Raw genomic sequence first — 26,105 nt, 5'->3', positions numbered from 1 at the left:
CTGCGCTGGCTACCTGTTGATCGTCGGGTGCACTTCAAGGTCCTACTTACCACCTATAAAGCGCTCCATGGTAGTGGATCTGGCTATCTGAGAGACCGCCTCCTGCCAATTACCTCCCTGCGTCCATCAGATCGCACAGGGTAGGCCTCCTCCGAATTCCATCCGCCAGTCAGTGCCGACTGGCGACTACGCGGAGGAGAGCCTTCTCAGTTGCAGCTCCGACGCTATGGAACAACCTCCCCGTGGAGATCCGTACCCTCACCACAGTCCAGGCCTTCCGCACAGCCCTTAAGATCTGGCTATCCCGTCAGGCCTGGGATAGGATTTATTCTCACCCCGCCCGAATGTTGAGTGAATGTTGTGTTTTATGGTTAATTTTTATACTCACGTTTTTTTCTTTTCTTTTATGTCTCGTCTTGCACTCCCTTCCCCCATTGTTGTAAGCCGCCCTGAGTCCCCTCAGGGAAAAGGGCGCCTATAAATGTTCAATAAAATCTAAAAAAAAAATCTAAAATCTAAAAGAAATGGACAGAGACTTGAAACACTTGCATATGCTGACTTACATATATGAATATAAATTTAGCAAGCATAATGCAATTGAAATGGACATAATACATCCTACTGAAATTGAGAAGACTATGTTCCGTTTCATTAACTGCTGATGGACTCTGTTCTTCAATGATTATTTTTTATAATAGTTGTTGAAATAGAGGCTGCCCTCTAAAGTGCGACACAGGCATCTGAGATTTTTTTTAATTAACTAGTTTGATGCTCCCTCATTTCAAATACTCAAAATAGTTTAATGCTGTATAGCAAAAATAAACTACAACAACAAACCAATAGAAAAAATAAATTATCTCTTGTTGTCTGTAGGGACTGCCCATGGCCCTTCCCCACCTCCATCCTAGATTTCTTGCCTGGGACTCCTGCGTCTTCCTGTTTAATGATCCATGCGTCCTGAAGCTACAATGACAATCAGGTCTGCCAAAATTGCTGTCACTAAGCACTGCAGTCACATGAATTGTGATTTACAATGGATCACTTAGTAAAAGAAAAACCAAAATTATACATATAGACTGGGTGAAACCAGGCTTAACAGCAGTAACTTTGAGAGGGATCTTGGAGTCTTAGAGGTTAACCCAGCTAAATATGAGCAAGCAGTATGCAGTGGCAGCCAAAAAAGCCAATGCAATCCTAACTGCATTAACAGAGGGTACAATCAAGATCAAGTGAGGTACTAATACCATTTTATAAAGCCTTAGTAAGACCACACCTAGAATATTGCATCCAGTTTTGGTCACCACACTATAAAAAAGATGTTGAGACTCTAGAAAAAATGCAGAGAAGAGCAACCATGGTGATTAGGGGACTGGAGACTAAAACATGAACGGTTTACAGGAACTGGGCATGGCTAGTCTAGTGAAGAGAAGGACCAGGGGAGACATGATAGCTGTGTTCCAATATTTGTGGGGCTGCCACAGAGAGGAAGGGGTCAAGCAGAGGTGGGTTTTCTACCGGTTCGCACTGGTGCAGTAGTGGTAATTTTGCCTGGGTCAACACAACCGGCGACCCATGCTGGCGACGTCCCCGAACTGGTTCCCTGGTCTTTGCCGACATGCTTTTTATAATTTTTCATGGTCTTTGCACATGCACAGAACAATTTACAGTGAACTGCGCATGCACGTTCCAACGCCGGTAGGAAACCCACCCCTGGGGTCAAGCTGTTTTCCAAGTACCTGAAGGCCAGGCAAGCAATAATGGATGGACACCGATCAAGGAGAGATTCAACCTAGAAGTAAGGAGAAATTTCCTGACAGTGAGACCAATCACCCAATGGAAGAGCTTGACTTTGGAAGTTGTGGAAGCTTCATCACTGGAGGCGTTCAAAAATAAATTGGACTGCCATTGTTAGAAATGGTGTAGGGTCTCCTGCTTGGGCAGGGGGTTGGACTAGATGATCTACAAGGTCCCTTCCAACTCTGTTAATCTAATCTAATCTAGTAATGGAAGTTCCAGTCCCAATTGCTACCATAATCACAAGACCACCTATATCCAGCTAGACGATAAGAACTAATAACATAATTTTACATTCCTTCAAAGGAATAGGTTGAAACTTGTAATCAAATTATAAATGAGGCTTAGTGAAGGGGTGCATGATTTCCCTACTTTATTCTTCTCCAGATGACACTGCTACTTTCAAATGGATCTTTTAATGTACAGCAGTTTTACAATTCATTTGGATGACATTAATGCAGAAATACGCCAAAGTATACACTTTCAAAGTCATTACAATTTATTCTCAGATGTTTTGTCAATATAGCTTTAACATCAGCAGTAATAGTCCTCGAGGCATCCTTGAACATTCAGCAACTACAAATACCATCACAAGTATTTTGCATATCTGATGTACATTTATTAAATGTTATTCTAAATATCAAAATGCTATGTAGAAATCAGAAGACAGGATCCAGCTGGTTTATTTTTTAAAATAAAACACCAACAGGCTGTAATAACTATACTCTGCGCCTTTAATATCTGTTGATATTAAAGATGCAGGATGATTTACTGCCACGAATTTAGGCTGTTTCAGTACAGCACTGTTATTTTGTCAAACCACATACACACACCCTTATTCGCCGTAATGTCACAGAAATAAATTAATTCGGTATATCAAAAATATACACGAAATACTGGATGAATCTAAATTCCCCTTCTCAGCAGACTATCTCTCTACTCTCCCCCCACCCCCCCCACCCCAGCGGCGTCACGCATGCCTTTCCCGGAACCAAAATGTCGCAGCGCTTGTTTCCGTGGACCTGTCTTGAGATCTTCCCGACGGAAGCGTTGCTGCCCGGGTGGGTTAGACCCGTGCCGTTCACAATACAGCAGAAGAGGAGGCAGCTTTCTCCGTTGCTTTGTCGGCGCGATCATAGCAGGGACCACCAGCCCGGTGTTTCTACCAAGGGTGGCTCGTCTTCGGGTATTAAGGAATGTGGAGGCGGCTAGGCGCCCTTTAAGCGGCCCTCGCGGAGACGCCGACAGGTCAGAAGGGGGTCGAGCCGTCTTCGTTAAGAATCATGGAGGGAGAATGAACGCTTTGTGCCTTTTTCAGTGCAGTCCTTAAATCTTCCATGCAGCAACAAGAGCCAAACACCATCACCACCACCCTTTTCAGGGATATGGCGTGAAATGGTTGAGTTCCTATTCCGTGCCTATCTCTCTAGCACGCATACGGCTCGAAGGAACCAGGTTAACTACGCGTGATAACTACAGCAAAGGCAGCTACTTCGTATCTATAATATTTGTGAAAGGAGAACAAACGTTAACGGTTATAAATTGTCTTTACCCACTGCAAGTCTAGACTTTTGGGAAAAGTGCAAGAAGAGCAACTAAGATGATTAAAGCTCTCGAGACAAAAAACTTACGAAGAACGGCTGCAGGAAATGGATATGGCTAGTCTAGAGAAAAGGACTAGGGATGACATGATAACAGTATTCCAGTATTTGAAGGGCTGCCACAAAGAAGCAGGGGAGGTGTCCATTTATTTTCCAAAGCATCAGAGGGCAGGACAAGAAACAATGGATGGGAACTTTATAGCAGTTTATTCTGTTAATTGGCCAACCTTTTGTGTTGATTCATTATGATTTTCTTTTAATGTGATATTGTAACATGGTTTTTGCCCATTAGTATATAGTAGGTGGTGCTGTTGAGCATAATTTTCTCAGTCTCAATAAGCTGCTGTGGCTTTCAGAAGTGTTAGGACTATAATTCCCATCATATCCAGTCAGCGTGTTTGATAGACTACACAACCTGATGTCTTCAGAGGAAATATAACTATAACCCACCTCCTAATATGAGAGAAATGTTTTTGGGATATGTTACTGGTTTGTTAGGTGGAAGATGCCTTTATAAGAGTGTGGGCCAATTCCTTTTTGGCAATAACCTTTTTGTGCATTTTTTTTAGGTTTTGGTGGAATCAAAATTCTTACTGCTGGTTACAGGAAATATGATCCACTTCCAGATTATACAGGTACTCTAAGGATAGAGGAGAATGTTACTGAAATGGTGTTATTTGTATTGCTTTTAAATGTATGTGTATAGTAATATCCTGAAAGTGAGAAATATACCATTCTTTTGGTTTGTACTAACATATTCCCCCCAATCTGTTTTTTTACTTTTAACATTCCAAACTTTTTTTTGCTGATGTTTGGTAGCAAATCACTGAATACCATAAAGATGAAATAATTCCCTATGAATGCTATTTGTTTAATGTGTTTGTAGATAATTTCTCATTTCAAGAACAAACCTTGAAACAGTACAGTCAATTAAAATACAAAATATAATAAATTTAAAAAAATATAGTTGAAAAAAGAGGGAAAGAAGGAAGAATACAAGTGAAGCTCTCTCTCTCTTTCTCTCTCTCTCTCTCTCTCTCTCTCTCTCTCTCACACACACACACACACACACACACACACACACACACACACACACATGAATGAAAGGCATAAGGGAAAAATAAGTGCTCAATAGGCCCCTAAAAATATAATACAGGGCCTCATTTATTTCAAAAGGGAGAATTTTCCAGATTGATAAATATACATATTTGAACATATTTACTTTGTTCTTTTTTTCTGATGGAATTGGGGGATATGTTTCTAAAATATTTCCAGTATGCGCCCTTGAGGTGTCATGCATGTCCATGGTTATCTATATGCTTTGTAATACTTAGCAAAACAATACCGTGACATCTGTTAACAGTTCTTTGTATTAGAACTGAAATCTAATTATGTTAGTTATCCCACTGACAGTTCTTTAGCTAAGGCTCAGTCACAACTTGCTCTTAGATCATAACTTTATTCCACAGAGCCTCTTATATTATTTCAAATGTGAATTTGAGCCTCCTTTTTTAAATCTCAGAGATAGCTTGCTCAATTTAAAGTGCACATGCAATCTCAATAAAGACAGTGGACAGTAGACACGCTACCCTGTCTTTTGCTTTTGAATTAAGCATTAGCAACACGATAAGCTCTTTCCTTGGTCCCAACTTAGATTTAACTGAAGAGAATAAAAATAGGTTTTATACATATGAATTTTCCAAGTAGTGTCACTGGAATGTAAGGAGAAATCTAATTCTAACTTAAGGCCAATTTAGACTACTGTAGTTGCAAAGCTGAAATACGCATACATTTTTTGCAATCACTTCTAGTACTCCCTCTTTTGGTCAATACCATGTACTTGCTGTATGTAGGTTCTATTTATCACTTTGGATTAAGTTGCTGGCATGTAATTCCTTCTCTGTGTTTCTTCAAAGTTGGTTCTTACGTAAAACTTAAAAGGACAGAATTTCTGTCAACCTTTCAGTTACATTTATCAGAACTTTTAACCAGCACTTTTAAATAAGATGCCTTGGTCTCTTGACGTAGTAATTACTAAATAATGTGATGGTGCTTCTATATAGTTGTGGTAGGGAGGCAGTTAGAAGGCACAAGCATAATCCATGAGCTCAAATTCAGAAATCTGAGCACTTCTCCAGCTAAAAAAGGCAGTTGTGAGAAAAAAAACTGAGTCTACAATTCCATTCTTTTAGGAATTATCATTCCTGAGAAACCCAAATTGAGAATTGTTGAGAGAGCACCAAACTTGCTTAAGGTTAGGCGACAGCCCAAGAATTTACGTGACATCCAAGGTCCATCTACAGAAGCCACTGAATTTACTGAAGGAAAATTTGGTATTTTGGTAAGTAAGAATCTTCTTAGTTGTATAAAACAAGTGTAAGATGGTGGCAATTGGCTATGAAAGAGGAAATCCCCTCTTGCAATTTCAAAAATGTTACTTAATGATGGTCTTTCTTACTTGAATTATTAAAAAAAAAATCCCCGTAAACTTTCCTTGGCCTGCAGGCTATGAATGGTGGCTATCTCCGCTGGATTCACTTTGAAGTTATGCGTCTAAGTATTAATCGGCACATGAATTCCAAGACTATGTTTGCACTGTGGAGAGTCCCTCCTCCTTACAAACCCATTACTCGCAAAGGGCTCGGACACCGAATGGGTGGTGGCAAAGGTGCAATTGATCACTATGTGTCAGCAGTGAAAGCAGGTCGCCTCATAGTGGAAATTGGTGGGCATTGTGAGTTTGCTGAGGTGAAACACTTCCTCACTCAAGTAGCCAAGAAACTGCCTTTTGAAGCCCAAGCAGTCAGCAGGGAAACCCTTCAAGAGATGCGGGACAGAGAAGAGGAGAGGCAGCGTAATAACCAGAATCCATGGACATTTGAGCGCATTGTTACTGCCAATATGCTGGGAATACGGAAATATCTGAGCCCTAAAGACTTACAGTACAAGGGTCGCTACTGGGGAAAGTTCTTCTTGCCTGACAGGGTGTGAGTGGAAACTTTTGGCACCTGATCTGCTGCAACCATTCTTTGAAAACTTTGCCTTTCTCAACACACAGATTGGTGGGTGAAGAAATGAGTGGCTATATATCTGGAAGTCCAATAAGTATGGAGGGCGATAATGATGTAGAACTTGGTATAAATAAACTCATCATGGAAGTTTTTTACAGTGTTTGATATTTTGACCTTCATATGAGAAATTCTGTGCATCTTTGATTTGCAAAGAGGTGGTACAAAATTCTCAAAATCCAGTTAAATATTTGGATGTGTCAATAGATATGCTGGACATTTTAGAACATTTTATGGGAATTATTTCCTATTCACAAAATTGTTGCAATCTTTCTCAATAGAGATTTACCAGACAGTAAACCAGTGAAGTACTTGCTACCCTTCCAGCACACCCTTTTCATTGAATGAGAGTGCATTTCCAAGCACAAAGCAGTGATTATGGCTGCTTATCATTTGTAATGGTATGTGGGAATGACATGCAGCCGAGGCAAGAATCTTCCTCTTTCCTAAGGACATAGCCACATCCTTCATGCCATTATTATTTACTACAATAAAAATGTGTCTGGAATCAATGTAGAAGTAAAAATAAGGTGCCATTTGCTGCTGCTATTTTTATAATTAAATTATATAATTATATTTATATAATTAAATTATATAATTAAAAGACTAACAAATACTAGTCAGATGGTATAGGCAGCCTTTAATAAAAACTGGACCATTGGGTCATTGTTTCAGAGATATTTCGTTACCTAAACAAACAGAATGACCACAGCAAAGAAAATCAATGGGAGCAGCAGCGATTTCCAATTTCCTGTCAACTTCCCCAGTTTCCTTATGGGACATTGGCAGAAAGCAAGGGAAATCTTCTTCCCTCCCTCTCTCCTCTTTCTTTCCTCCTTTCTGCCAAGGTCTCCATTGACTTAATAAAAAATAGGTACTATATGGGTTGGGGAAAGGGCACATGTGTGCAGCATGGATGAGTAAGAGTATATCAGAATGTACAAGGATTGCTCAGTAGGTTCAGGAGTATGTGTTGAGGAGGAAGCAGAGAGCTGTATGAGGTGTTACACAGGACAGGAAGGATGCATGAGGGTGCTGCATGGATTGGGAAGTGTGTGTGAGGGTGTATGAGAGGTGCCACATTGGTTTAGGGTATGCCATGATTTAGCATAGGTTGGAGAGGGTGCACAAGAGGAGGAATCAGGGAGGGCATGGGGAGTGTGTAGGTTGAGCAGGGTGCACAAAAATGAGCAGAGGCACCCCCACAAGTTGGGGAGTGTGTGTAGGATGCAGCATGGGTCAGAAAGGTTGTGTGAATGAATGGTGTGGCATGAGCACAGAAAGGAATGGGGAGATTGTATAGATGGGAAATGTACCTGAGCAATATGCGACCTCTCCTGCCTGCTTCCCTGTTCCTGATATTCTCAGGCAGCATCCTACAAGCAAGGACAAGGTTTGTGGGAAATTGGCAGGGATCATGGACAATTAGATTGAGTTTATACTTCCAGCTGGCTTCGCCACTGACTTGTGGGAAGTTGACAGGGAGCATTGGAAATGATAATAATGCAGCTGGTTATGACAACACTAAGTCGCCACATTTCAATCCCACAGGAGTCATTTGAGTCCTGGGTTTTGGACACATTCTGTTAGCCCATGTATGTTGATTCAAAAATTGTTGTCCTGTGATGTATCACTTTGCCCAACTGAATATTACAAACAAACACAACGGTTTTAGTAGTATGTAGATTTTTTTAAAGTGTGCATTTAGACCCATCCCTGCTGTAAATTTAGATGGAAAGAAGTTACTCCAGTATTTGGAGCTGAACTGGGAAGATCTTAGGAGATTCTAAGACCCAAATTTGTGTGTTTTTTTTCATATACTACTGTATCTGAGCAATTCTTTTATGACTTAGTCCATCACACATGATTCTAGATGAAATAAACTTTTTATTCAGGAGGATTCCTTTTAACATCTATGCTTTTGGAACGGTAGCAGAATAACTTAAATCTGGAATTACTAGAATAGTTCATTATATAGTACAAATATCTCCCTTTCCCTATCTAGTGATTAATTCATTCCAAGGGGAAAATAGGAGATATTTACCCAAATGGAAACTAAATGGGTATCATTGGAACAGGACAAATGATAATATGCTAATAACACTCACTCATCCTAACCACAGCCATGATCCAAAGCAATAAATATTACATGCTTGAATAAATACGTTTTAATTCTTTAAATAAAAGACAAACTTTTTCTCAGTATATAAGAAATATATTAAGTCAGTATGTAAAAATATGTTGATACAGTTGATGTCCAAATAAATCTTCATGAACATTAAAAAGCCTTGCCTCCACTACGATGCCTGCAGCTTGGGTCAAAATTTGCCATCATACCGTTAAATGAGCTGGAAATATATACATATCTGTGACTGGAATCACAAGATTTAAAAAGATTGTTCTGGATATTATTCAAAAGGGGAGAAAATATGAGACAGCTCTTTGTCCATGTCTAATTTCATTTCATTGTAGCTAAGAAAGTCTTGGAAGGAGTCTTGGAACAAGCCATTTCTTTTGACATTTGACATAGCACAAGCAGAAAGTACAGCCAGGGAAAACACCTCACATTTAACAGCAAGGAGGTGCATATAGATTTTGACAGCAAAGGTAAGGCAGGGGAATATGTAGCTTGTCATCTTCCATAAGAATCATTTAAAATGTCTCCCAAGAATTGGGTTTCAATGCCAAAAAGTTTACACTGGGCAGAAGGAGCCAGTATAACTGGTAATGATGTCCCATAAAAACCTAAGCATTAGTGTTGACCAACCAATCAAGATTTAGGTTGGTTGGCTTTTGGTAGTTGTTATAAAAAAACCCTTATGTTCTAACGTCCACTTCCCCCTTCCAAGCTGAAGTTTCTAAGCATTGCTCTATTCTGGCTCTTCTTCCCCTTTGTACCAACTAAGACGTTTTGATAGGTTAATTATTGGCTATGACATCTCCAAAACTGGAAGAACAGGAGATAAAGGAGTGGAAAAGCCAAAATCATCTTACAGATCCATCCTGAAAGAAAAGAGAAGAAAAATGAGAAGATATAGAGATCATCAGTGGGGTCTGAGCATATTAACCAAAAGAGATCCTTGAAGTTATTACCCTAATATGTAGATAGTTTGCCTCCTGTCAATTAGAATAAGTTATCTTTATTTTTTCATTTGATTAAGTTTAAGAATATGATATTTAACCTCACTTACCTAGATTGCATAAGCTTATTTAAGTAGATGGCTATTTTTCTGTAAACAATTAGTTATTAAGGAGAAGTATCAGGTGAAGCATTTTCACCACATCTATGCATGCACTAGTCTAGGTGGAAAATAGAAATACAGCCCAACACAACCACAATTTGGAGGATCCCAATTGCCCTGGTTAAGGTGATACCACTAAGCTGCTATATTCGCATACAACTTACCTGAGACAAATGGCAAAGTAAAGGAATGAGTATTCACATAAAGAAGCTCCCAAGAGTAGAAGCCAGGATAATGACGAGGATGATGCAGCATAACATAATCATTATCTTCTTCTGCTCAGCAAGAGGAAAAATACCCAGATATATTAATAAACATGGAGTTGATAGAATTGGCGGAAGAACAGGGCTTATTTTACATGAGTTGACATAGTACAGGTAAGTCTTCAACTTACAACCACTATTGGGACTAGAATTTCCATTGCTAAACAAGGTGGTTTTTAAGTGAGTCACCTTTACAACTTTTTTTCCCGCATGGCGGTCAGGCAAATCATTGTACTTGTTAAGTGAATCATATTCTTCGTTAAGTGATTTAAGCTTTCCCCATTGGCTTCGCTGGTCAGCTCCTCTCTGGGAAGGTCACAATTGGCCTTCATGTGATCCTGGGACTCCACAACTCTCATTAAGTACATGCCAATTGACAAGCATCCAAGTTTTGATCATGTGATTGTGGGAATTCTGCGATGGTTGTATGTGCGAGGACTGGTTGCAAGTCACTTTTTTCAGTGCCATTGTAACTTTGACCAGTCACTAAACAAATGGTTGTAAGTAGAGAACTACCGATAACTGTGATTTTAGACTATACAATAGGAAGGTTGAGACACAACACAGAGGAGTTGAAGAAGATACAAACTATTCTTTCACAGACCCAGATTATATTACAAAATTCTCTTTGAGTTTTTGTCCCTTAAGTTCTTTTTATAACACTGTTGGGCCCAGTTCATGTTGGGAACTTGTACAATTCATAGTTGTTTTAGATGGAAAGGGTGCTATCCAAAAGTCCATTTCTAGTTGTGCATTCATTTACCAGGACATCTCCATATAATTACTAGCAATGAGAGGAAAATATTCAGCTAAGGTTGGTATCCTAAAAATACAGAGTACTTCCATGTTCATAGAACCATTCTTACCACGCTTTCCTACAGATGCTGCAACCATATGGCAAGCACGATACAGGCCAAAGGAAGTACATGTTCCTCAAAATTAATTGTATGGTTATACCCATTACATGAGGAGTTCAGTGGACAGACGCAAAAATTCCAGACTGATGTTCCAATAATTCATTTATTCTTAAGCTTAATCATTTCTTTAAAAAGTTTCATCAAAAACAATTTCCTAGAATCTCTGCTGTCCATAGGCAGCTTACTATGTTGACGTGCAGTTTTTCATCTTTACAGATAGTTTTCATAAATGGTTCTTTCACTGCCACTCCCATTTACAAGTTAGACAGACATCAAAGCCAAGAGAGACCACCACACTTTCTTAGCTCTGTCTGTGTACCCTTGAAAGTGTTATATTCATTGTTTATCCATGGCTAGACAAACTAGAATCTAAACGGTGGAACTAGTGGAGAAGTTGATAGATTTTGCTAAGAATTAGTAGGTAGTCATCTCTTCCCCAGACAAAATGGGAATCACTTTCTCTTTGGTTCCAAAGGACCGTTATGTCTCATACAATTGGAAAGTAAATTATCTCTATAGAATTTGAATATGCTGCTGATCTCTAAATCTGTATAAAACACTACTGCCAGAGTCCCAAAATCTGCCGTAAAATGAGTCGTCTACAACCCCACATCAAGGATCAGGTAAGCAGAGAATTTGGTTGATTCAGTCTCTGAGGTAGATTTCCATGCAGCAAATATACTGATTTTGAAGGCAACAATGATTGTGCTAACTTTCCCCCCAGGGAAAAATCTGGCACTCTTCCGATGATACAACTAGCTTCTCTAAAATAAAAAAAATGTACCCCCCCAACTAAAATAAATCACACATTTTTTAAGCAATTCACAAATCTTTCCATTTCCATGAGTTATATCACCGTAGGAATGGAAAAGGTGCAGCTGAGCAGGCCAAAGGGCATACAAGTTGTTAATCACAGCAAAATGTTCTTATATACAAAAACAAAAGTTAAAAAAAGTTGGGATTTCTATCAGAAAAACATTAATGCTATAACCATATTCATATGAGAAAGCTGATTTCTCTTTCATCTTTAACAAAACAGAAGGATTTTACCAAGCAATAAAATATCTTCTATAAACAGATTAGATGTTCAAAAAAAATGAGTCTCAGCTGCCATGCCACATCAACTAAACCCAATGTTTTTCCCCAGACCACTTTTTCTGCCTACAAACCTTGGTCAGGTTACAAACAGCAAGTTCAGTGATGGGCGCAACCTTTTATCAACTAGGAGCTACCAGCACAAATTTAAAATATTAAAACAGAAAGAACCCTCCCAGCTCCCAATTTCCCTCATCTTCATGTCCTCAAAAAGATAGACCATAAAAACAATTATGTATTAGAAAAAGAGATGAGATACAATTGTGCCTTCAGTATTTGATTTGAAAGAAATTAAACTTTGCAAATAGAACTGTACAAAACATGTTGAGTTAAAATGGACTATTTCAAGTGTACTGGAAGTGGTCCTACCTCAAGGTGGCATATTCATTTTTTGGTTCTAAGGCCAAACAATTTTAGTGAACTCAGAGCAACTGCTCAAAACTGGATTATTTCAAACTCAAAACACTTTGAATACACCACTGCTTACACCACATAAGAAATATAATTGCTTTTCAAAAGTGAAAGGAGTGTCCAATATGAAGCAACACATATCCCAAGGAGTGTCTTTGCTAATGAGTATTTGAAGACAGGTCTTCCTTCTTACTTAGGCCTGTTCTAAGTTCCCAAAATATGGAAAATCCATGGCTATACCAAAACATTTGAGCTGAATGGTTAATAAAACACAAGCAACTCAGACTTCCAGTATGTGTGTGCTATTAGTCCATCTCTAATGCAAAACACAGATATTGGCCTGATTTAAAACATGGACTGAACACCAACTGGAGTGCCTCAAGTTTCCCTAAATCCATTATGTCTTCCAATAATAATAGCTTAACTGCATGCAGACTCATTTGTCATGCTCATAGCTACCATTCCCTCACTTGATGTGGATTGAAGGACTCCCTCTGGGCTATCATCTCATGTTTTCTGTAAAAATACAAAACCTGCTCCAGCCTGTGGAGTGTGAAATGGGGTAAAGATTAGGAGTTACCTAGCGGTTTAAGTCTTAGTTCTAAATGGACTGTTTGAAAATATCATTGTCTTGACATCTCCAATAATCTGTACAATGTTTTTGAAAGGGTGAAATCAAAGCAGTGAGGTAGGCAATAAGGCTCCCCAAATTCCTCTAAGGTTCATTTCCACTGTGGTGTTGATGATTCCAGAAGAAATCCTTGAATTGAAGCCAGCAGGTAAATCAGGAAGGAAAGGAGAATGGATAAGGAGTAGATCAGATAGGAACTCCTCTCTGGAATGCCATGAGATTTCTGGATGATCTGGTTGCAGGAAGGTACATTAGGGTCTTCAGGTTATGGAACTGGAACAGTCTGGCTCTCACAGGAAGCAGGGTGCAAGTGCACTCATCCTGCAGAGCACCATTCATACTTCATCCAAGCAGGATAGGGAAGGAAAGCACAAACCATGGCATGGAGGTTCAGGAAGGGAAATCTTGCTACTGACTTAGAAGGAGCTTGGGAATGTCTGGAAGATGGAAAGGAACAAAGTGGGAAAAGTTAGGTCTCCAAAAGGAAAGAGTGGGCCACTTTATTTTAGTCATATATCAATATAAAGTGCTATAGACTGGTAGACCATGGAAGGAATCATTCCTTTACCTGGCTTTCAGTATCCTCAATAAATTAAAATTCTATTTTCTTTCCCATGATGGCCTTTCTTATTAGCCCTGAAGCTTCAGTCTACAAAAAGGCAATGGGAGACCAACACATTAACCTTGAGGTATAACAAAAGCTACACTCTGGTGAGGTGTTCGGAGAACAATGGTGAGGGGAAGTGATGGGACTAATATGAGGAAAAATAACTGACCTGTTATCAGGGACCTACATATTATCATGGGAAAATTTCACAGATCAACCAAACATAAAACTCAACTAATTTCTACAGATGGCCTTGTATTTTTTTTTACCAGAGGATCAAGTAGTACTGTTAATACCATTCTCAACTACAATTTATTTCTGTGAAGGAACATACAATAGATTCCTATTCAGAAAGTATACATCACCTTTGTGAGAAAACCCAAACTTCTCCAGTCTATCAAACATTTGCAAGGTTTATTTTAAGAGTAGTTGACTAAGCCATGGTGACCTAGTTCAGGTATAATGATCTTAAGCCATTGTTTGTTAAAAGAACAATGGCAGAGAGGGCATGTGGTACTAAGCTGAAACCACACAAATCATACTGTGGCTTAGTTTGATTCATGAAACTGGTCATTCTTTTCTATCACTTTCCAATGCTGGGAAGCCAAAATTCAGAATCATATGTAAAAGTGCAAATTGGACATCAGACCCTTGTTCCATATGTTGTAGAAAGATCCATATGCAGTTCTTTTTATAAACCAAGGGATACATTTGGGGACTGTGATTAAACAAAACAATCAACCCTGATCCAAGTATTATGCTCTTCAAACTGAGAGGAAACATTAAAAATTTTTGCTGGCAGTGACAGATTAAACTAATCCTGAAAAAGTCAAGAACTGAAATAATAATTCCGCTTCTCAGGCTACTTACGGTTCAGTGCCAGAAACCCAGTTGGTTACTTTTATTTCAATCCGACTGAAAGTCCAATAATGAGAGCTACAATTCCCAGCAAGACTACTATTATCACAATGATAATTATTGTTTTCTAGAAGAGTGAAAAAAGGAAGATTTAACCAATGTGTCAACAAATGGGAGGTAAAGTTTGAGCAAATTGGACAGATAGCATTTGATTATGTTAATGCACTTTGTAATATTACTTCAATAGTATTATTAGAAGTAGTAATGTACTTTGATACTAAGTAGTAGTTTTAGGTAGATCAGACAGGAAGCACATCCAGATGAATTAATTGTAGATTACATTAACAAAATCTTGCAAGTCTGGAAGTACATTTCATTTTTTGCTTTACAACCCAAGAAACTAGGAAGTGTCCCTTCTGAGATGTTTGCCATGTCCCCATTTCTTCTACAGACTAAGCTGCCTTTTATTTCCACATACCATCACAGGAAGAGATTTGCATTTCTATGACTTAGTAGAATTGATAATCTATATGTATAATCAACAAATTATCTAATCACCAATGAATATGTTGCCAAATGTATAAACACTCAGTTCTATTCAACAGAAGCAAGTAATCATGTAAATAAAAGTTCAAAGGTTAAGTTACATCGTGATGGTTATGAATATGCAAATGAACATTGACTTTAGAAGCCTCCATCCAACTATTCAGCTTTTAGAATAGATTGGATTATCAGAGCCAACGCGACAGACAATCCCTGGTGTACAAGACTGATTTTATTTTAAATTATTAGGCAAGAGTTCAGAAAGATCAGGATGACAGGGAATAGGATGGAGGCTTCATTTGGACTTGGTGACTTCTGTTTATATTAGTAAAGCAAGAAAAAATTCCAAATTGGATCATTTTTCCAATATAATGGAATTTTGGGAATGATTAGTGTAAAGAGACACTGGACTCTGTCAGCAGGATAATTCTGAAAATTGAAGAGATTGTGGGATCAAATTTGATATGGTCAGAGAAATCAGACAAAAGTTTTAAAAATAGGTTGGATCTGGCTAGAAGCTGCTGGGAAAAATATTTCAGAAAAATTTCTGAAGTGTGCTCTTATGGGAGAAGCAGTTGGACCATGTGTAGGAATATTGTTGACTGCTCCGTTCTGAGTCCCCCCCTTTGAACCTCCCCTTCCTCCTGGTCCTGTAGCCCACAGCAGTGCTATTATTAAACTATGGGAAAGAATTCCAGAAACCTTAATCTCTATGCCCTCCTTATCTTGTTTTTAAATAATTGTTAAGATAGAGCTACTTGTAAAATATTGGGCCCTCATTTCAGTACAAAGTTTGCTTTCGATATTGCATACAGACACACAAACATACTGCAGCTATGGATACAATACAGATTCCTATCTAGTTTGTATTTTAAAATTGGGATTTGCTGTCCAAACCTGCACACCTGAATCAGAAATGAGCATTAATTAAATGCACATTTCTATGCTATCCAGGACTTTGGAATCAAAAGAAAAAAAGATGCTGTGGTATGCACATGATCTGTGCCATTCAGCAGTTTTTTAAAGCAGTTGAGTCTTTTCCTGGAATCTTTTAATGTAAGGAGTCACCCATAGGTGCTACTTGCATGCTCATATGGATTTCTAAACACCCATTTTCCTTAGAACTCAAAAGTTCTAAGAACTCTACACAGCCTTGTTACCCAATCTGGATTATTTCTTCAGCCAAGTACCAAAGCTATAAAGAGGATCCTTTCCTTGGCCAACGAAGTGTTTGCAATTGTCTATTTAGAGTTTGACAAACTCATTTTCCAAAGTTCAGGTTTACAAATGTGGACAAACCTGCTTTAATGTTTTTTCTAGACAAAAGTGCTAGCAGACTCTGGTAAAGACATAATTTCAATCTTCATTTATGTAACACATTTTGCATGGTGAATGGTATACAAAAAAGCTGTAATTCTTAGGCTTTCTTATGCCATATCCCCCAAACCAGCTAATTTTCTCAGCACAAAAATATTTTTTAAAATTATTGTAAGACTTTCAGAACCATGTATTTGAGAGAAGCAACCATATAAATTGAAATAAATAAGTGACACACTGTTCTTTGACACTACACTGAACAAAGGATTTCAACTACTTTCAGTTTCTGGCTTTCTTACAGCAGAAAGAGAAAACTAGAAGTAAATTAGTTCTCCTTGCCATTTTTCAACTCAGCACAAACCTCCTTATCTTTTACCAGCTGCTAAACTTTCAGTATATTTTACTTACCAACTCCTTAAGCCAAAAGTACTCTTAGGTGACTGAACCTCTGCCTATCATATAGTCATTAAAGTTGAGGGAGAATTTTACTAGAAGTTGGTTTATTGATAATCATGTGCCATACCATCTACCAAAACTAACAGGGATAAGCCTTCACATAAGCCACAATAACAGAATGAAAAGACAACTTAAAGCAGAAGACATTCAGAGTAGTGTTGAGAGAAGTTCAAGCCTCACATACTTCAAAGACATTTTAAACATTTTAAAAAGAGCTGTGAAAGAAGAGATCTTCATGTTGAAGGGAAGGAACAGAAGAGGACCACTCATGGAACAAAGCAAAATAACTAATAACATTTATTGACAAAGTGGGTGGGTTTGGAACTGGCTACAGGGTAGGCTGAGGTACAGAAAGAGGGCAGGAACAAAGAACTGGGTCTGAATCTAAAACACAAAGCTGACAGAGAGATGTCTGCAGGAGGTGAGTTTAACAAACACTGGGACAAGGGTCTAAACCAGGTGAAATGGGGCTGGGTTCCTGTAATTCTTCTCACCCTTCGTGCTTCACTCTGAAATTTTACAGCCTTTTTGGTGTCAGCAACAGCCCTCTCCACAAAGCCTACTGACTGGTCCATATTGCTCTCTATGCGGTCAATCATGGCTCCCTTGAAGAGGAAGAAGATGGCAGAAGCCAAAGAGAGAGGCAGAAGCAAAAAGTGTAAACTGGCAAAGTGGCTGAGAGTGCCAAGCTGGAGGTCTGTAGAAGAGGCTCACCTTGCGTGCCCTACTCTGATATTTTAAAGCCTTCTTGGTTTCCTCACGTGCTTTCTCTATGTGGTCCACGGTGTGCATCATGTTGAGTTCTATATTATCTATAATTTCACCCTGTGAAGTTTAAAAAAGGGAAAGAATGTGAACATGCTAGAAAGCTTTGTGGAGAAGGACTGCAAAAGTTACCCACAGCTTCCCAACCATCCTGTGTCTAAATAAACTTGAATTTCTCTCTGACCCAGCCATCCTTCCCTAGTAGAGCTGCAATGGTGGATTTGTACCAGTTTTACTACCAGTTCGCTCACTCTCTCGCATGATGCTTCTGCACAGAAGTGTTCGGGCGGGGGTGGAGCCTCCTGCCATTGCCACTGGCCATCGCCACCGCCACCAAACTGGGCCAAACCAGGAGCAATCCACCTCTGCAGAGCTGTGCTTCCTCTCCCCAAATGCCAATTCTTCATTTTAGCTAGTTGTCTCTCTGGGTAAGAATTTGTTTTAGATCCCCAGACTTTCAGCCACAATAATCAAGCATAAATTCCCTTTTATTTTCTGCCTCATCCCAAACTAGGTTTACGGTCTAAAAATATACTCACCATAACCTGACTTGATTTCCATCTCCTCAGCAATGCATTGTAAGCAAAAAACAAAAAAACCCTTAAAGACTGGCATCGAAGCCTAAATACTGTTAAGCAGACTGCTTCTTACCCATAACTGATTCTAACAAGGATTATATTAACCATCATCATCATGTGAAGTATGAAAGAGCCTTTTGAAAAAAAATTCATATTATACTATAACATTAAAATAGTGTAATGCAGCAAGCAAAAGTGTAGATAAATCTTACCTCTGATACCATATCCAAGTTACCTCAGCTATGTTTCTAGCCTCCCATTATATGCAGAGCCAACAAAACCATCATGCAAATCAACAAGCTACAAAGTCTTATAGTATGAGCTACAGCATTCAAAGCCATGCTTAAATAAACTCAAGTGGGTGCGTTCTATCACATTAAAAATGGAAAGTCTTTATTCAAGTTTAAAATTTGCCTCCTCTTGTGTTTTTCAGCTATAATTAACAGAATAACAGAGTTGGAAGGGACCTTGGAGGTCTTCTAGTCCAATCCCCTGGTCAGGCAGGAAATATCATTTCAGACGAATGATTGTCCAATCTCTTCTTTAAAAACTTCCAGTGTTTGGAGTGTCAATTAGAATTATTTGATTTCAAAAACATACTTAAACTTACCTTAATTGAATCTCATTTGCTACTTTGCCATCCATTTACTCAATTTCAAGCTATTTATTTTTTCACACAATTTATGCTCCAGTTTTTCTCCAACACTTCAAGAAAGAGAATTCCTTTTCCAATTTTATTCCCGTAACCCCATGTATAATGGATTGGGCCAATGTTTCTGAACCTTGGGAACTTTACAATGTGTGGACTAACTCCCAGGATTCCCTACTCAGCATCCTGCTTAAAGCTGCCAAGGTTGAGAAACTGGGTTAGACTGAGAAATAATGACTAACCCCAAATTACCTAATGGGTTTCTGTGGCTGACTGACTAACAGAAGCAGGTCTCCCAGGTTTAGACCAACATCACCTCCACTGCATAATTTCTTAAATCCTTATATTCTGAACAGTCTATTTTGGATTTCACTGTCCCATGCCTAAGCGCTATTTTATACTGACAATGCCATTGAACGCCTCTTTCTTCCCAAGCTCCTAGTGTATTATAAAAAAGTCTTAGTCTTATTTGGGGAACATACATTGCCCTTTTTTTAATTCGTATTTTGCTTCATCTGGAAATGATAATGCCAGATAATCTGGAGCACTGGCAATACAACAAGACCTTGAGGTGGATTGGTAGGAAATATACTCATTGTCCTCTCCCTTTCCTGCTTCTTGCAAGGATCTGTTATTTCAGTCCCCCAAGATGTTATTTTTTTCTGAAACGGGTATTCTTTTAATTTACTTGGCTATTTTCCCACCCTCCTTCCACCAAGGGTCAGTTACCTGATTTTCTACCAGCATGGCAATATCCACAAACATGTCATGAAGCTCCTTGATGCTATTCTCAAGCCGCAGAATATCTTTATGTCGTCCCTCAATCTCACTCAGCGCTTGCTTCGAGATCTGGGAATCCATGATCTAGGGAAGATCCAGAGACCATTGCATGGAAAAAATGCCTCTTCTGCAATAATCCTGAACAATATTCAACATATGCTTTATTTTGCCCCAATTCAGCATCAAATGCTAAATTAGATAGATAGATAGATAGATAGATAGATAGATAGATAGATAGATAGATAGATAAGTGTTTCTCAACCTTGGCGACTTTAAGTCCTGGGGACTTCAACTCCCAGAATTCCCCAGCCTGGGAGTTGAAGTCCCCAGGACTTAAAGTTGCCAAGGTTGAGAAACACTGAGATAGATAGATAGATAGATAGATAGATAGATAGATAGATAGATAGATAGACAGACAGACAGACAGACAGACAGACAGACAGACAGACAGTTCACTTTCACTTCCCATCCAACTCATTCATCCTTCTATTGTTACAATCAATAACACTTAATGCCATTAGGGAAAAAAACCCAAACCATATTTGCAATCACCAGTATTTAGCATCATAAACTTATTTTTTATGAACCCCCACACACCCAGCCTGCTTCACATGCACACTCACCCCAGAGGTGAATATCGATGGATTCCCACTCTCTAACATTTCCTCTAGTTCTTCATCTGTTGTATTTTTTCCAGCTGTATCCCAGGGAAAAGACAGAGAGAAAACCAGAATATTATTTTTATAATATGAATGAACATGTTCATGCACATTGTAAGAAATAACCGTGGCACGACAAAACCGTGGTCCACTAAAGTGTGCCCGATTAAAGCGCGTACCTGACGTCATCAGCAGCACGACAAATACGACCGTGGAGAAAAAAGGGCGCTTTAAAAAGCGCTTTTAAAGCAAGCCGATTCACATAAAGGTTAGGGTTAGGGTTAGGGTTAGGTTAAGGATTAGGGTTAGGTTTAGGGTTACGTTAAGCGTTAGGGTTAGGTTTAGGGTTAGGTTAAGGGTTAGCGTTAGGTTTAGCGTTAGGTTAAGGGTTAGGGTTAGGGTTAGGTTAAGGGTTAGGTTTAGGGTAAGGTTTTCGCGTTAATTTTAACTTTACCGCTCATAGCGTGATGTTTTCATCGCGCTGTGATGACGTCAGGTACGCACTTTCGTCGAGCACGCTTTAGTCTACCGCGGTTTTGTGGTGGAACCAGAAATAACACACAATATAATATTCCAAGCTTTCAAGAGTCTACATTACTCAGATGATGTGTAAGGCAAACAGAAAAAGCCTTACTGATCTCAAGCTGCCGTTGGATCCTCCCTTTACTCCGTTCCCGGAAATCAACCTGTGCCTCATTGTATTTAGTCATCACTTCCACAAATTTTCGAGAAAGAACTGAATGCTGGTGGATAAGAAAATAAGTCATGCTTCAGAGTATTTTGTATTTTTGTATTTGTTTATTATTTAGAGTCCCTGGCTTTCATTCCATTTCATAAAATCGACAGCCTCTGTTTTGTTTTTGGCTTTTTGATAAATGAAAATTTAAATGTGCCTTAATTTGTGTCTAAAATAGTTACTAAATAGATTCTAGCTAACTTATTTTTTCCTTTTCCTTTTATTTTGAAAAACTTGAAAAAATCATTACTTCTGTTTCTTCCCCCAAACTACTTTCAAGGCATTTAAAATCACTACATTTTTGTTAAAGCATTAAAAATGGTCCAATCCCGTAGTCCTTTCAAAATTAAAAGGTATTTTGTGTCTAGTAATTTCCCTGCTACATTTGAACCATCACTTTTCTTTACTTTCCCTTTAATTAAAGCTGGGTTTCAGTGCTTAATTTGGTCATTGGAACAGTTAAACCCTAGAGCTTCTCATGAAATATGACTAGGAATCTGAACATGCTCATAATTCCAACTGGGATTCGAATCAGGGTTATGGGCTTGAGCGGACAAGGACTTCAGCACTAGCAATTCACCATTGCTTCAAAAATATGGTTGTCTCATCCATATCCTTCTGTATCATTCACTTACCCCTTGCTAACTGCTGGTGGAGTCATTTTAATCCAACCACCGTGGAGCTCCACTTACCTGGGACTTCCGTATCCGCAAGTCAGCTGACGATCGAGCTGCATCCTGCTCAATATTCTGCTCCATACCTGTGCAGCCAAGAAAAATGAAGAGGTATCACAGTCTGAAAGGAATTCTGGATATATTTAGCAAAGTTAATCCCTCTCTTGGATTGTATTTATGGGGCTTCCATTGACTCTGTTGATACTCTGATTGTTCTGGCCTGCTTCACCAGGATTTAAAACTAATTTAAGGGTTTTAAGATGAGGGAATTTTGTAGAAAGTTTATATAACAAAATGTTTTTATCTAAATTGTTTTCATGGTTTTATCCCCAGGTTGGGGTTGCTTTATCAATGAGAAGTGATTAGGAACTTTAAAAATAGTTTAAAGATATATAGATAGGGATATAGACATGGATATAAATCACTCTTTGTGCCATATAAATAAACATTCAGTTTTTCAACACACATAATTGCAGAGGGAAAGGCTAAGAAAGGCTTAAGAAAAGATTCCAATTTTAGAATAGACACAAGTACAATACTGTACTGTAGTGTAGATTGACTGAATTTGTGATATTTCAAAACAAAGGAATTGGAATGCAGATCTAAACTGGGAAGAATAGAAGCTTACAATGACTTCTAATTAAACCCAGTTCTACATTCTTGTAAATCTTAAGTCAATTGTTAGCTTTTGAAGCAGTGGGTTGTTCAGGTAGAAAGAACAAACCAAATTGTGATTTCTTAGCTTTGAGCATGGATTTGGTTTTGGTACTTAAAGAGAATGGTACCCTCCTTTCATGTAATGGCTACAAAACTTTTCCTGAAGCTGGGCATCCTTCACTGGGGTTGGCTTTCAACTCCATACATCCAAAGGGAAGAGAGACTGGGGAAGGTGTCTGTTAGAATTTCTAATATGCTCACAGGACTTGCATCTGGCATGTAAAGGCAACTAAGTAAGCAGCAAACATTTAAACAACACAAATAAAATTTAGTAATTGTTTAAGTAATACTGTACAAATAAAACAAACCCAGCCTGTTTCAGGAAGAGGTCTCTTACTTTTAAGCTTGTTTCTAACAGCATTGGCCGTTTTCTTGATTTCTGCTGTCAGCTGCTCCAGATCATCCTTTGTCTCTACAGAACACAAATAGATTTCCTCTAGTAGGAGAGTAGCAGTAAAGATCCTTTCTCCCTGCACTACACACAGCATCTCCCCACCCCCTGTCTGGAGGAATCAATTCGAGTATAAAAGTGGAAACATTTTAACTTCTTCCAGAAGCTGCAACCATCTTTCTACTTCTATCTGACACAGAGTTCATGTTTAAAGAAAATTGGGGAAGAAGGATTTAGGATTAGAATTTTCAAACAAAGGTTTGTGAACACTGCATCCTACTCACTTGGTTCAGGGATAGGAGCAGAGAGGATAATGCTGTACAGCTTTTTTGCCTCTTCCACATTCTTTGAAACTTTGTCGATATTCTGCCGAGTCTCTTCAATCTGAAAATTATGAAGAGATGCTGAGAAGGAATCACTGCCACAGGCCAAGAAGGAAGACCAAATTCCATCAAGTCAGTCAAAAGCTCAAACTCATTTTCATTACAGGAATTCATGTAGAAAGATAGCAATAGCAGCAGCCATGACCGTTGTGCATGTAGTGGAGAGGACTTCCTTATCACTGGAGGCAACTGTATGATGTTCCTGTCTCATTCTACAGTGACTTAAAGGGTGAATTTTACAAAACAAGGCAGACCTTTCCCCTTCTTCTGCATCAAGCAAAAGTGCAATTCATCTTCTATCTACCCCCACCATCCCCACTACAAAGCTGGAAAAAAACAATATTCAGTTGAAGTGTTCTATTATTTTCAGCAATGTCAGTAAATGTGTGAGCTTCGCTTCTGGTTCATACAACTGAAAGGTGCTCTCTTATAAGGTTTTTTTTTTTAATAAATGTTTTTTAATTTTTTTAAAACAGGTACACATCTTTCTTTACATCTGTAAAAAATATATCAATCAATTACAGATAAGTTTTGGTACATCTCCTCCACAGTCAACCAACATAACTCATATTAACTAAGGCATTATTATATATCCATTTTCATTTAACTGTAATTATTATTTAGCAATATTGATGAAAGTAATAATCTTGAACAATCCCTGCCCACACCGGTGGGAGAGGAAAAATCAAAAAAAGAAAAAAGAAAAAAAAAGGGACAGATAAAAGATAAAAATTAAAATAAAGAATAAAAAATAAAATAATACAAAAAAAGACAAAAACGACAAGAGACAAGGCAGGAAAACGAAACAAAACAGGTGTCTATCATGAGAAAAAAAAGAAGTATATCAACTGGTTACAACATGCTTTGGTGCTTCTCTTCCATTAACTCATATTAATTCAAATATCTTAACTCGAATATTTACCATATCAACATCATTATACCTCCAGTTTTAATTACCTATGGTTATTTAAACATCCTTCATCCTTAGCCATGCATTACATAATTAATCCATAACACATGCTGACAATTCATTTACTTATTTATAAATCCTCTATTATCATCAAATCCTCATATCCTATTTTAGCTGGACATCCATAATATTTAATTATATCATATATCATAACATTTTCCCAGTATTGATTAACATTTGATTGTATGTATTTTATTTAGTTTTTAATAGTGATAATTATTGTAGTTAATACTCTTTATGTATAATCTTCCAATTGTTAGTTATCATATCAACTCCACATTATACATTACTATCAATATCAATTATTATTCAACTATATCTGTTACAAGAAAAAGAATTTAGGTTTAACTAGTTTTCAATTGTGTTCTTCAATCTATCAGCCAGTTCCAAATTGTATATATTACTATCCATTCCATCTATCAGCCAGTGTCTCTCCAATAGCAAGATCCTCTCCAGCCAATTGCCACGCGTTGGATAAATTTACCAAATGTTTTCATAATCAAATCCAGACAAAGATATTTTGGCACCTTTGGACTCTGAATGTCAGTGACGAAATAATAAAATGTTGTCCTGGACTTGTAAAATTTTCCAAATTAACTTTAATTCTCAAGGGTGGATTTTCCATTCCTCCTGCACTCTGTCTTTTTAAATGAGTCTTCTTTATAGCTTCCCCCCTCCTTTCTTCCTCTGAGATAGACCAGACACCATTTCTCACATTTTCCGTTTGTATTTCAGGAGCATTTAAACATTCAACAATCTCAGTTTTTGCTTCATATTTTAAAATCAGATGATCCAATTTTCTTTCCAGTCTTTGATAAGAATCAAAGAGTCCTCTACATGCGGAAAAAAGTCTCTGAAATGAAATCTTAGAGGTATTTTGGGACACCATGATGTGTGTCGCAGTTAAAAATTGCAAACTCTTTTTTTTTTTTCCACAGACTTCTTAGTCTCTCACAGGCTGTGATTGTAAACAAAGCCGGGTAGTAAGTAATAAAAGTGTCGAATCATGATGGGCTAATTAGTAGAAAATAAATTTTACGATCCACTTAAGGAGATTCAGAGGGGGGAGGTGTCGAGGAGTTTCTTGAAGCATTTAAGAAGTAAAGTAACCACCAGCCATAAATCCATTAGAAAAAGCCAATTCGCCGCTAAATTTCCCTGTTCTTTGGTTTCAGTTATCTTAAGTTTTTAACGCGAACAGTCTCTCTTGGATAATAAAATCAGCTTACCAGATGACATCACTTCTAGCATTCTTAGGGGCAACCTGCAGTTTCAGTTAGCACGCAGCTAATCCAGAAAGGAATTGGCACGAGGAGTTAATACCCCCCCCCAGAGATTTGCGGGTATCTCTGAGGTCCTGGGTCTCTCCTCACTTTCACTGTCTTCTCCGGGACAGCTAGGGTTCAAAGAACCCGTCCAAAAATCCTTCGGTATAGAGGAATTTCAGGAGTAGCCTGAAACTCCATCTTCTCACTGCTAAGCCCCGCCTTCTTCCATCTCTTATAAGGTATTTTGATCTATCAGTAGAATCAGTTTCCCAGATGGCCAATCTAGATATATATTTGCACTAGGGACTGACCATTTACTCCACACTCATATATACAAATGACGTATATGTTTCAATGGAATATTTTAAGGATTATGCTCACATTCACTCTTCATGGCTTCATGAACACTAATGCAGAATTCAGACCTATGCTCTTCACTGCTCATAACATCACAACAGCTTGCCTCATCCTATCATTATAATTATTATCATCAACAAATACTCAAAGCAAGAAGATGTTGTTGCCTTTGTCATAGCGGCAGACCTAATATTAGCAGTTGATATGGTGGGGGAAATGGTTCTCATGGACCATGAGGGCCCTCAAGTAACCCCAAGCTTAAAACTCTTTTAGGCCATACCAGACATAGTCATTGTCAAAGATTCCAGGTTCTACTTTTTATTTCATAGGCACTGGAGATAAGGAAGGTAACTGTGACTGTAGTTTTTTTGTCCA

At 38.3% G+C, this 26,105-nt stretch overlaps 2 protein-coding genes across 2 annotated transcripts in view; one reads left to right on the top strand and one right to left on the bottom strand.

Annotated features, from left to right (window-relative positions):
* Positions 1-2,249: 2,249 nt before the first annotated feature.
* On the top strand, positions 2,250-9,998 carry MRPL16 (mitochondrial ribosomal protein L16). Its single transcript, XM_032212430.1, has 5 exons — positions 2,250-2,388; positions 3,019-3,042; positions 3,965-4,030; positions 5,588-5,736; positions 5,901-9,998. The coding sequence occupies exons 1-5, from the start codon at positions 2,250-2,252 to the stop codon at positions 6,384-6,386; spliced, it is 864 nt and encodes a 287-aa protein (XP_032068321.1). The 3' UTR covers positions 6,387-9,998.
* A 971-nt stretch (positions 9,999-10,969) lies between these two features.
* STX3 (syntaxin 3) overlaps positions 10,970-26,105 on the bottom strand; it is a 37,422-nt gene continuing 22,286 nt past the window's right edge. The window contains exons 3-11 of the mRNA XM_032219308.1: positions 23,037-23,136; positions 22,699-22,773; positions 21,663-21,730; positions 20,869-20,977; positions 20,199-20,272; positions 19,525-19,659; positions 17,518-17,628; positions 14,500-14,614; positions 10,970-13,459 (exon numbers count right to left, since the gene is read on the bottom strand). Of these exons, the coding sequence (XP_032075199.1) occupies positions 14,531-14,614; positions 17,518-17,628; positions 19,525-19,659; positions 20,199-20,272; positions 20,869-20,977; positions 21,663-21,730; positions 22,699-22,773; positions 23,037-23,136 (756 nt within the window). The 3' untranslated portion in view covers positions 10,970-13,459; positions 14,500-14,530. The remainder of the gene's footprint in view (positions 13,460-14,499; positions 14,615-17,517; positions 17,629-19,524; positions 19,660-20,198; positions 20,273-20,868; positions 20,978-21,662; positions 21,731-22,698; positions 22,774-23,036; positions 23,137-26,105) is intronic.

The sequence above is a fragment of the Thamnophis elegans genome, chromosome 1, assembly GCF_009769535.1.
Source record: "Thamnophis elegans isolate rThaEle1 chromosome 1, rThaEle1.pri, whole genome shotgun sequence".
In the NCBI taxonomy this organism is placed as follows: Eukaryota; Metazoa; Chordata; class Lepidosauria; order Squamata; family Colubridae; genus Thamnophis; species Thamnophis elegans.
Note: the sequence above shows the minus strand (reverse complement) of the source record. Positions and strands in the feature narration are given on the sequence as shown.